General features: G+C 39.6%; 1 protein-coding gene across 1 annotated transcript; it reads right to left on the minus strand.

The window, feature by feature from the left end:
* Nucleotides 1-988: 988 nt before the first annotated feature.
* On the minus strand, nt 989-13283 carry KNSTRN (kinetochore localized astrin (SPAG5) binding protein). Its single transcript, XM_053475160.1, has 8 exons — nt 13195-13283; nt 12516-12645; nt 12328-12372; nt 10353-10452; nt 9025-9139; nt 4357-4418; nt 2292-2366; nt 989-1212 (listed from the first exon to the last, which is right to left on the minus strand). The coding sequence occupies exons 1-8, from the start codon at nt 13253-13255 to the stop codon at nt 1081-1083; spliced, it is 720 nt and encodes a 239-aa protein (XP_053331135.1). The 5' UTR covers nt 13256-13283; the 3' UTR covers nt 989-1080.
* Nucleotides 13284-13520: the final 237 nt, after the last annotated feature.

Below are 13520 nucleotides of genomic sequence, written 5' to 3' on the forward strand. Positions count from 1 at the left end.
CTACCCAGGCTTCCGCTCACGTGACGTCCGATCGTGCTTGTCCCTTTAAGCAGCGCTCACCTTGAAGTTCTCCTGCATGAGGTTGAATTGTACGTCATCGCCTCGCATTCTGAAACGGTTTATGTAATTAACCGTAACACGGAATTCCTGCCACCAATAACGCGAAAACAAACCCAGCGAGGGAATAATAGCAAATAGTTTAATCACATACATGGACCTATTTACAATACATACACACGCGAATACATGTAAAGCATAGTACAATTGATGCAATGTGCATCCACAGCATTTTTAATGTAGCAGGCTAGTATCAGAAACTGTATATAAAAAAACAAAAACAAAAAAAACAGGTTAAATAGCTGAAAAAAAATTTAGGAGCAGTTACACACATAATGAGAATTATGCAGATAGCTAAAGCGCTCTGAGAGGAATTACAATCAATAGATCAAAACCGAAAATGTGTAACCATCCTGAAAGCATATGTGGTCGAGTAGTTTGTAAATATTCATACATTACCATGGCTACAATATTTCAGTAGAATATACAGCGAAAGTCAAATTAACCTTACTCTGCCAGTAAGATCCAGCAGTTTTTACTAAAGCTGCTGAACTTAAAGACGATCTACCAAACTGAAATATGTCCATGCAAGTCCTAGTGAGATTTCTACACGAACAAGAAAATAAATTAAATGCCATAATGAAGACTTAAGTTCAAGAGGGAGCCTCTCCAAAGAAAAATGCCAGATGTGTTAAAATCAACAATGGCTTATTGCTCTGTTTTAGTAAGAGACAAGCAAAATATTGGGTGTTGTCATTTCGGCAGGACCTGTGAAGTGACTTGTAAAATTAAAGCATAAATCTATCACATCACAAATACTATTGCTGATGTTAATATTAGCCGATGGCATTTTTGTCATTGCTGGTTATAGTGCAAGATGTTCAACATTGGTGCAGCCACCGATCCAGAAAAAAAAAAGGAGTTTGTGGTGTCCGAAGACAGAGTTGAGAAAACCTATAAAGAACATAAACCAACTCATTTACATTGTCTGTACTGCCATCCAACAATTTCCTGTTGTGTTCTTCACTTAGCAAGCCACTGGTTGGCTTCTTCTAGGGACGCTCTAAATTGTTCCATCTCTCTCTGGAAAGCTTCCTGTTCTTCAACGAATTGACTTCTGTCCTTGTCGACCTCTTCCCACTTGCCCTTAAGAGTCTACCGATATAAATGATGAAAAATATTTTTACATGTAAGTACATTGCTTTAAAAGGGAGGCGTGTATGAAGACTTACCATGTGTGATGTCACCAAAATGCAGTTTGATACAAAAAGCTGACAGCACTTGGGAACATTTTAAAATTTAGCTCACTTGTGCCATTACAGAGGAATATCAGTCTGATCCTCAATGATGTATTTACCTTTGGTTTTGCTCTAGGCCCAATCCAGGGCAGCGTTGCCTGCCACCCCCTCCACTGCCCTTAGGAAGGAAAGACTCAGCACAGCCTTCCATAGCACTAATGGGATGGTCGGGGAGATCAGTATTGTCCCTTTTAACTGGCCCATTGAATGCAGGCATTAAAGCCTGTGGCTCACTGTAACGCAGCAGAGGGGCTGCAACCCCCTTGAACCTGCTGTCCTAGGCCTACATACATCACTGCTAATCCTTCCCACAGCGGCAGTCCAGAACCGAGAAGGCAGATTTCCCTTGCATGAGAGAGCAACCTTAGTCATACATTTTAGCTTCCATGGGTCTTATCAGTAGGGTGCAGTTGGTATCCCTTTAGGCATAGGTGAGCAAGGCGGTCCACGTCTGGACTTTACAGTTGGGGTTGACCCAAAAAATACAGAAATATTGAGGAAATATTCATTGACATATCAGTGCGATACTGCCCCCAACTAAAATGCAAGACAACGCATGAAAGAATCAACAGTGGAACTTTGCCTTGCATTCTGGTTCTGGGTTGCCTGTATGGCAGGATCACACTAAATGTCCTTGAAAAAACCCCTGTAATGGTAGAAGTCAGCTAAAACGAGACATTCCTGAGCGGGGATGCACCATGGGGCAGGCGATTAAGCGACTGTTCAGTCCCGTTTGAGTTGATCTCAGTCTTTTTATGCTCTTCAGTAACGTGATATCTATAAAAAAAAAGTTCCGTATTGCCCACCCTGATATTACTTTACAATGCAACTCCATTGTAGCTCACAGACAAATTAAATGAAACCTCCCTGTGTAGAAGAGCAGTGTGTTGCAAAGCAGTGTGTTGCAAAGAGTGTTCCCATTTTAAAGATCCATACCTGTAAAACTGTTTTCTGCTCACCCGCCATCTGGCTAAAACGTTGCAGGTCTTCTATTAGTTTATCTGTAAAATGCTAGAACAAAAGTAATAAATATTAATGGCTGTTCAGCACTGTAAAATATTTGTACCATTTAAATGACCATGAAAATATTCACCATGCTAACCGTTCAGAATTTTTTTTTTTTGTTTTTTTTAACTTGTAGTGGAAAGGCTAAGGAATATTATATATTGTGTTTTTGCACTGTTCCCAGGGCAGTGTAGCTCGAGATCCCTATAAAATTAATAATTCATTTTTATTTTTCCTTTTTTTTTTTAAATATATTTTTTGGAATGGGAGAAACTTTTGTTCTCCCTCTCTTTCAACTAGTCTGATCCATAGCCCTAAGAAAGACCCTGCTGAGTCTCTCCTGTCCTCCAGTGAACTGCTGGTGGGTGCCAGCATTGGCAACTACCAAAAGGGAATGCCCAATCGCATGAGCGTGACTTCCTTATACAATGCTGTACCAGTACTCACACCAAGCGCCGTTACACACGACTGGTCAGCAGGAAGCCAGTGATGCCGACAGACAGCCTGAACTTTGTCAGAGAAATGTACCAGTACACGGTTAAAACAATGTGTCCAGATAACCGCATTTTATTTTTTATTTTTTTTTATATATACTTCTTTATTTAGTTTTTTCATTATATATATACAAAGAGAAAAAAAATCAAACATACACATATATTTGTACAATACATTTAGAAAGAAAAGAAAAAAAGAAAGAAAAACATCTAAAAGCTGCATTATGGATTCGCGGAGACTAGTGGTCCCGAAACGTTTCAATATCCAATAATCAATTCATGTTATCAAAAATGAGAGATTTATATAACTGTCTTTCCATTTTTATTTGGAATTTCAGCTGGGAGATTACCATGTTCCATGGAATTGGAAGATTTTGTTTCCACAGACGAGCGATCGTGATTTTCACTGCAATAAAACAGTGAATAATAAACTGTTTTTCTTTATTACTACAATTTGGCCACTCTAGATGTAGTAGAGCGGTTACAAGAGATCGATTAATGGTCTTTGCTGTTAAGGCAAAGATTAAATCGTATATCTTGGACCATAGATTTTTCACGCCCACGCAATTCCAACAAATATGGACAAAATTCCCCTTCTCTACTTTACATCTCCAGCAAATGTGCAATGAGCAATTTGTATACATCTTATGCAATCTCGTGGGTACCAAATACCATCTATTCAGTATTTTGAACCGAGTTTCAGCTAACGACAACGAATGGATGGATCCCGTGACATCATATAGGGATCTATACCAACCAGTTATCCTGATCAATCTTTATATTTAATTCTTGTTCCCATGTATTGATAGCTGGAGAAATATATTCAAGCATGGCAAAGCTAATTAAGTCAAAACATTTTGATAACACTTTGTCTACGTGATTTCCTGTGAATATTTTCTTTATTCGGGTAAAAAGCTCCCGGCTAGGTTTCCATAGGTCAGCCCTAGATAAATCATATTCTTGCGTCAATTGAGAAAAAGGTAACTGCATTTTAGATGTATCTGGGCCATCTCTTATCTTAGTCCCATCTGCTAGACAGAACTGTTATGTTATTGCCTTGCAGTAAATAAAACACCATCTCTTAACCAAACAGCCACTCTGACTAATGAAAGTCAACCAAGTAAAAGAGTTCACCGGATAAGCATTGCTATCAGCTCAGGGTTGTGTTTGAGCAAGGAACACCACCCAAAATATCATATCATGAGCAGCCTCCAAGTCTGAAGACACAAGACGCCAATGAAGAAACCATGATATAAAAATGTGCTGTTAAAAGGGAAAGATGAAAGGGCAAGAAAAAAACAACAACATGGCCCATAAAGGTTAGAACAGATAGCATGGTTTACTTACTTGTAGAAGCAAATAAAAAGATGGAGTTTATTCGCAAACAATTTCTGCACTTATCACAAAAAATGCTTTTCAGCACAGAAGTACTAAAAGCCAACAAGCTCAGTACCTACTCTAATATACTCATATTAGCCGAGCACATGCAATTTGCTTCTTACCCTGGTTTCAGCTTTCTGCTTGAGGGTCTCTTCTGCAGATGCTAGAATTCTCTCTCCCGAAACTGATAAAAATAAATAAATAAATAAAAAATGTAATTCGTTATGAATTAACAAATGTAGTACGGTATAAGCCTGTGAATTAGAGATAGAAAATGAAACTGTTCATTTAAATAATTCTTTGCAAGAAGTATGCGGAGGAATTGTTGAAAAATCACGCAGGTCATGCGCTTCCACAACAATGGATTTTTGGTGGGGGTTTTCTTGTCAAAGTTCTAGACCTGCCCTTACGCTATTAAAATATCAGAAGAGAATGTGCGAAAGAAGTATCAATAATATGGTATGATTCTTGGTAAATGTAAAACTGCCAAGCTTGAAAGTTTGAGGATTTTCAACATTTTACAGTAAGTTATAAATATATAAATGTTGTTGATCTAGAAACATGTACTCATACACAAACAATTAAGAGATTATGGGGTTCAGTCAAATGGCGTAATAAGAAACATCACAGAAAGTTACTTTGCGGAATTTATGTGGCGTCAACAAAATATCTTTGATGCAATGTGTGATTCAATTAAACATTATTGCCCTCCAGATATTTACATGTGTTAAGAAACTAAATAAATAATGTTTCGTAAAAATAAAACGTAATTAAAAATTGCATCCGGATAGTACACTAGGCAGCGCCTGGATAATGCAGAAATACTGCATGTTCTTTAGAAGAGGCTTCCTTCTGGGATGATTCATCCAATTTGATAAATGGTCTGAGTGCTGACAGACTGACCCCCCATCCATTCAACCTCTGCAGCAACGCTGGCAGCACTCATACGTCAATTTTCCAAAGACAACCTCTGCATTTGACGCTGAACGCGTCTACTCAACTTTTTTGGTCGCCCGTGACGAGGCCTGTTATGAGTGGAACCTGTCCTGCGAAACCGCTGTATGGTCTTGCCCACCGTGCTGCAAGCTCAGTTTCAGGGCCTTGGCAATCTTCTTATAGCCTCGGCCATCTTTATGTAGAGCAACAATTCTTTTTTTCAGATCCTCAGAGAGTGCTTTGCCATGAGTGTGAGAGCGATAACCCCAAATTTAACACACCTGCTCCCCATTCACACCTGAGACCTTGTAACACTAACTAGTCACATGACACCGGGGAGGGGAAATGGCTAATTAGGCCCAATTTGGACATTTCCACTTAAGGGTGTACTCTTGTTGCCAGGGTTTAGACATTAACGGCTGTGTGTTGAGTTATTGTGAGGGGAGAGCAAATTTACACTGTTATACAGGCCGTACACTCACTACATTGTAGCAGAGTGTCATTTCTTCAGTGTTGTCACATGAAAAGATATAATAAAATATTTACAAAAACTGTGAGGGGTGTACTCACTTTTGTGAGATACTGTATATAATTCTATAAGTGTGCAGCTCAATCTTTTGAATATAAGGGACACCAAACACACGTAAAGCTATGATGTATTAAAGGACAGTTGATGGTTGGAGCATCCCTTTAACATAATCATGAAACTGAATTGCTCAGTCCAAGTTTAAACACTCCTGTGGATGAAACCTACAAGTAGAGATACATTGTCTTCTATCTTCTCTCATATAACATGAGGGAAAATAGGTATTTGTAGTTATCTAGCAAACATATTTCAAACATTAACTGTCTGCGCTTCTTACCCTAATAAAGTTGGCAACAAATATATAAACATAATATAAATGAGAGGTTTTGGTTATATGAATTGGCCAAAGCATAATTAAGCTCACCCGCCACGTCAAGGCACACTCTCAATAGGGTGAGAACCTACTCTCACCTCCTACGTAGTGGACACACAAAGCAGTTTATACTGCTACCAAAACCTTATTAATGTGTTGGGGGAGGTGCAATTAAACCTCCTCCCTATTAACCCCTGGACAGCAAGCTGCAACCAGACTGATGAGGAGCCAACAACCTCAAATATGTGCAAACAGGGAAAAGAAAAAATGTCGGTGCGCTAAGCTAGTCACAGGCTCAAATAATACAAATGTATAATACGAGGCCTACCAAACAGGTGTAAGCATGCTGCAAAAACAGTGTATTGGCTGTACAATGTATACAAAAAACAAAAACTGTCTGCGCTTCTTACCCTAATAAAGTTGGCAACAAATATATAAACATAATATAAATGAGAGGTTTTGGTTATATGAATTGGCCAAAGCATAATTAAGCTCACCCGCCACGTCAAGGCACACTCTCAATAGGGTGAGAACCTACTCTCACCTCCTACGTAGTGGACACACAAAGCAGTTTATACTGCTACCAAAACCTTATTAATGTGTTGGGGGAGGTGCAATTAAACCTCCTCCCTATTAACCCCTGGACAGCAAGCTGCAACCAGACTGATGAGGAGCCAACAACCTCAAATATGTGCAAACAGGGAAAAGAAAAAATGTCGGTGCGCTAAGCTAGTCACAGGCTCAAATAATACAAATGTATAATACGAGGCCTACCAAACAGGTGTAAGCATGCTGCACATATTTGAGGTTGTTGGCTCCTCATCAGTCTGGTTGCAGCTTGCTGTCCAGGGGTTAATAGGGAGGAGGTTTAATTGCACCTCCCCCAACACATTAATAAGGTTTTGGTAGCAGTATAAACTGCTTTGTGTGTCCACTACGTAGGAGGTGAGAGTAGGTTCTCACCCTATTGAGAGTGTGCCTTGACGTGGCGGGTGAGCTTAATTATGCTTTGGCCAATTCATATAACCAAAACCTCTCATTTATATTATGTTTATATATTTGTTGCCAACTTTATTAGGGTAAGAAGCGCAGACAGTTTTTGTTTTTTGTATACATTGTACAGCCAATACACTGTTTTTGCAGCATGCTTACACCTGTTTGGTAGGCCTCGTATTATACATTTGTATTATTTGAGCCTGTGACTAGCTTAGCGCACCGACATTTTTTCTTTTCCCTGTTTGCACATATTTGAGGTTGTTGGCTCCTCATCAGTCTGGTTGCAGCTTGCTGTCCAGGGGTTAATAGGGAGGAGGTTTAATTGCACCTCCCCCAACACATTAATAAGGTTTTGGTAGCAGTATAAACTGCTTTGTGTGTCCACTACGTAGGAGGTGAGAGTAGGTTCTCACCCTATTGAGAGTGTGCCTTGACGTGGCGGGTGAGCTTAATTATGCTTTGGCCAATTCATATAACCAAAACCTCTCATTTATATTATGTTTATATATTTGTTGCCAACTTTATTAGGGTAAGAAGCGCAGACAGTTTTTGTTTTTTGTATACATTGTACAGCCAATACACTGTTTTTGCAGCATGCTTACACCTGTTTGGTAGGCCTCGTATTATACATTTGTATTATTTGAGCCTGTGACTAGCTTAGCGCACCGACATTTTTTCTTTTCCCTGTTTGCACATATTTGAGGTTGTTGGCTCCTCATCAGTCTGGTTGCAGCTTGCTGTCCAGGGGTTAATAGGGAGGAGGTTTAATTGCACCTCCCCCAACACATTAATAAGGTTTTGGTAGCAGTATAAACTGCTTTGTGTGTCCACTACGTAGGAGGTGAGAGTAGGTTCTCACCCTATTGAGAGTGTGCCTTGACGTGGCGGGTGAGCTTAATTATGCTTTGGCCAATTCATATAACCAAAACCTCTCATTTATATTATGTTTATATATTTGTTGCCAACTTTATTAGGGTAAGAAGCGCAGACAGTTTTTGTTTTTTGTATACATTGTACAGCCAATACACTGTTTTTGCAGCATGCTTACACCTGTTTGGTAGGCCTCGTATTATACATTTGTATTATTTGAGCCTGTGACTAGCTTAGCGCACCGACATTTTTTCTTTTCCCTGTTTGCACATATTTGAGGTTGTTGGCTCCTCATCAGTCTGGTTGCAGCTTGCTGTCCAGGGGTTAATAGGGAGGAGGTTTAATTGCACCTCCCCCAACACATTAATAAGGTTTTGGTAGCAGTATAAACTGCTTTGTGTGTCCACTACGTAGGAGGTGAGAGTAGGTTCTCACCCTATTGAGAGTGTGCCTTGACGTGGCGGGTGAGCTTAATTATGCTTTGGCCAATTCATATAACCAAAACCTCTCATTTATATTATGTTTATATATTTGTTGCCAACTTTATTAGGGTAAGAAGCGCAGACAGTTTTTGTTTTTTGTATACATTGTACAGCCAATACACTGTTTTTGCAGCATGCTTACACCTGTTTGGTAGGCCTCGTATTATACATTTGTATTATTTGAGCCTGTGACTAGCTTAGCGCACCGACATTTTTTCTTTTCCATATTTCAAACATTAGCTGTTAAAATACAGGTTTACTGCTACATAGAACGCCACGTGCATGTACGTGGATTGTCGTTAAGGGGTTAAATTGTTTTGCGAAAACTATTTTGAATTCTATAGTATTTTCTCTAGTTCCAATGGAAGTGCATAGCTAAACAAGTAAACAGGTGCCAGTATTGGGTCTGTGATCTGACAAATGCAATCCAGTGAATGAATATTCAGAAAACAGCAATGTTTTTTGACCTTTTGCTGCAGTTGTGTGAGGTCCTTCAAATATTTCTAAGATTAATTAAATGTAACAATTATAACAGCCAACGTGCAATCACAAAATTTCTCCGGAACCATTTAATGTAGCTGGTGGTTCCACCTTAAAAAATTCTTACCTGGGTCAATGTTTCTATTTTCCAGAATAATCATATTTTTTTCCAAACGCACTTTTAGCTCCTTGACTTCTTCCCTGAGCGCCTCTTGACATTCGGCCATCTCGTTCATAGATTCCTGCATAAAAATGTAAATGTACATGAGAGTTGATAACATAAGAAGCTGGCTTCTTTGGGTGAAATCCAAGATACCTTGCTGTAGTAACACACACTACACATTATTTTCACATTGGAGTTAGCAAATGAGACATCTCCTTCAATGTATAAAGTTGAAAATACTATAAATATGTTGACTGTCCCGTACAAGTAATTAGATAAGAGGTATGCTTTTAGGCTATCTTCCTGTGATTCATATTATCATTTCTTTAACTAGAAATTGAGATGGAGACTCGTCCAGGTATTGGTCTAGCAATATGGAATGAAAGATGTATAAAGGCAAACGGTAAATATTTAGGAGTAGTTGGGTTGCGAGCATACTTTATATTTTCAGTGTATTTTATTCTATTTATATCTGATTGATTTATTGGTGGACTGCGGACCTGGATTTCCTTGGCGCTGTATACCTGGATAGGAACACCTTTACCCAGCCTTTACCAGCCTGGGAGGGTATACCGGGATTTATGCTAATGTTCCCTACAGAGTGTCTTTCAGAGACACTGATATTCTGGAGAGCGTTCGTAGCAGAACTACTAAAATGGTAAATAGTTTGCAGGATCCAAAAATATATATCTGTAAAGTGTAAAGCATCTCAATACATATACTATGGAGGAAGTGAGAGTGAGAGAATAGGTTATAGGAACATTTAAATACGGTACTTAAAGGGGTTTAACAAAATACAGGAGAAGAAATATTAGAATGCGGTCAAGCTAAAACTAGAGGGTCAAAGGTTTAGATGTAAAGTAAAACATTTTTTATTTTACCGAGAGGGTGGTAGATAAGCATAATTGGAAGAGGCTAAAACAGTGAGGGAATTTTAACACGGTATAAAGCTATTCTAGGTTTAACCCCTTCGAGAGCGGCATATGGGTATTGCGTCTTAGCTTGAAGACCGTGAACCCATTTAAATTTCCTAGTTCCGTACACGTGATTTGCTTCAGAAGTGATCACGTGCACGGAACTGAGGGGGGAGTGGCTGCCACGGATCGCTGGGGGTCACCCAGCAGTCAGTAGCAGCCATCCCCTCCCGATCCCAGCGTTCACAGCGACGCCGGATCGTGCATCATCAATGACGTACCTGGTACGTCCCGGTCTTGAAGGGGTTTAGGACTGATTTAAGTCATTTAGGGAAAAACGGGCAGAATAATATTTGCTGAAAGGTGTCTCAAGCCCACCTGTGCCGTGGTTAACTTGCTGTGTAAGCTGACATTCGCTGCTTGCAGCAGTTGATTGTTATCTCTGAGTTCTGCTTCCACTTTGTATCTGTTAACAGGTCTGTACATGAAAGTTAACAGTTAGGCAAAGAATGTACAAATATATGTGTAACATTTACATACATCACTTCAAGACAAGGGAAATAGGGCAACTATAGATAAAAGTAACATCTGCATAAAGTTTGCCCTTGCTAAATTATGATTCTTGTTAAAATATGTAATTTTTAAAATTAAGATATCACAAGGAATGCGTTATCCCAGAAACATACAGGTGATGTTTATTGCAAATTATTAAAAACAATTTTTAAAAAACCCACCACACCTCAGACATTAAAAACATTTTTCCCCATTAAGGCAAGAACCTATAAATTATACATGTAATATCTAAAATACCAACCATACAGAATTCCACTGCTACATCACTTTAAGGCTAGGTTTCCACTTGGGTTTTTATCCTGCGTTTTTTTTCTTGATGAAAAACGCCAAGAAAACCGCCACTGCAATCTCCTACTTTTTGGCGTTTTTTCTGGCGTTTTAGCCTTTCTGTGGAAATTGCTTTTTTTGACCTTAGGCAGTTTTTCCAGCCTTTACAAGTTAGAAGTTTCACCCGTCTAAAAGGGATTAGGATAAATGGCAAGTATCTGCCCCCTCCTGATGTCATTTCCTTGGTAGAGTTCTACTTCAACTCGCCCCGGCGGACCCTTTTGTCTCTTTTCTGTGGTTTGTAAGGCATGCTTTATTCCGAATGTCTGCTTCTCTAGGAAGATTGGCCCCAAATGATGGTGCAAATTGTTTGCTGTTGCTTTTGGCACGCAGGATCCAGTTGATGCGTCGGGTATGTTTGTTTGTAATGGCACGTTTGTTCCAAATGGTGTAAAATTAAATATGAACTTTGTTTTGTGTGAAACTGTTTGTTTCCAGCCTATTTCTCGTAGGACACACAGATACTGGGTCCATCCTCTGCATTGTAACTGTGGAAAAAAACCCCATAAAAAACGCCAAGGCAATAAACCCACGTGGCTTTTTCATGGCGTTTTTTTCTCTTCCACAGACTTCTATTGGAGAAAAACACCAAGATTTCCTTGCAAAAAACGCCAGAGTGTCAACATGCTGCGATTCTGAAAAACTGCCACAGAGCCCAAAAAAGCAGAAAAACGCCAAAGAGGACTGAAAAAACGCCAAACAGAAAAACGCCAAGTGGATATGGCATTGTGCGATTTCCTATTGAAGAACAGCTAACATCTGGCTGCAGCATTTTTTCACAAAAAAACGCCGTGTGGCTGAATCGGCGGTTTTAGCAAAAAAAACCCAAGTGGAAACCTAGCCTAACTCTTCTTAACACCAAAATGAACTGACTGCTAGACAGTCCTGCTCGTTCCAGCATGTGATGTCACACAAAGACCAGCTTCCAGACACTTAAGTGGGACTGAGAGATCTCTGAAGCTTCATCCAGCTTCTGACATATGGTGACACCAATGCAAAGGCGCATCCAGTAAAAAGGCTAAATTAGACAGCCCTTGGTTGGTGTTTGAGTGTTCCAAGTAGAGTTAGTGTGACGTGCCAGCATTGCCTGAGGCACTGGTATTTACAGAATACACAATCGGGGGGGGGGGCTGGCACATTCGAGTAAAACTCTGCTGAAAGGAGCAAGCCCTAAATACTCCTTCCCACAGTATTTATATGTATTGTATAGCCCTATTGACATTGATTATCACAGCAATTCATGCACAATATTAGGTAGATGATAGTGAAGTACAGCAAACAATAGGAAAACAAAGGCTCTCCATGTCTTATGTTCAGACTATGTGTTGGTGGAGACTGAACTGGTGATTAATGTGCACACACTCAGTGGCAGGTCTCATGATTATTTATATAGTCAAATCCATCCAACTGTATACCTTGAATATTATTTAAACACCAGTCATTGCTTACTTACCCACGTATTGGACCAGGTGCTCTCCTGGGTACAGCGTTTCTTTTCCTATGTGCACGAAAAATAAAAATCACTAACAAGAGAAACATCAAGAGTGCTGGGAATTATATTAATATAATGTGTGTAACCATGAACAGTTATGTTAGTTATGGTGAGTGTCAAATGTGCTACAATTGTTAAGTATCACTTACCCATTACTAACTGCTTTGAAAACACCCATTTCAGCTGTGTTCGATGAAAAAGCAATGTTAGGATCCTTGCTGTACAGCGGGAGAACTTGTTTCTGGGGGCAGATTTTCTTGGGGCAAGGTACCATCGCGTCTGCAATTAACATACAAAAGGCATGATATTGTTGACGAACCCCATCAAAATAGATTTAGTGTTTTTCAGCATTCCACTATTCCAGAAGAAGTCGCAATAATGGCTGCAAGACTTCAAACCATTGGTTTTATCCCAAAGTCCAAAAATTCTAGATATTTGCCATGAGTAACCATAAGTATATACCATTAGTCTAGTGGGAAAGTGTGGGCAAAGGCGGAAATGCATAAGCAGGGCTCTGCAGTGCCATCATGTGCATTGTATAATGCCACATGATGGCTGGAGTGTCCCCAATGTATGTTGTAGTGCATTTTCCATGTTGTACATTGAACTTTACTGCACGCAATGCAGCCATTCTATAGTTATTGGAGTCGGAAAATGAGACGCCCGTCTCATTTAACCCCGACCCCAGCTCACATCTGTTTAAAGTAATAAAAGCAGTACAATGGTTGGAGTCCATGCAAAAGGGAATCCAACAAACATTAAAAACAAATACAATCTTGAGGGCTAGACTGTATGTCTAACATGTAAAGCTACATGATGGAGACCAACCTGTAGTCGTGGGTTTCTTCTCTGGTTGTGTTTTAAACACTGGTATTTTGGATCTTTCCATTGCTGTATGTCTGTGGTGTTATCTGTTGAAAGGTAAGAAACATATTACACACTAATAATATAAGGGATTATTGGTAAAGAAACACAAGGCTTTGTAGGACCAAAGGTACATAAGATCTCAGGGTGCAGTTGCACTGAAGCATCGGGACATAATCTTTTGGGCCTCGGATTAGCGAGTATACTTGTACAATTAGTTTCTTGATCATATCGCTGTGTGTGCAGATTTATAATTTGGCACATACCTAGAAGACTGATTCGATACACAA

Source organism: Spea bombifrons, chromosome 9 (assembly GCF_027358695.1).
Source record: "Spea bombifrons isolate aSpeBom1 chromosome 9, aSpeBom1.2.pri, whole genome shotgun sequence".
In the NCBI taxonomy this organism is placed as follows: domain Eukaryota; kingdom Metazoa; phylum Chordata; class Amphibia; order Anura; family Pelobatidae; genus Spea; species Spea bombifrons.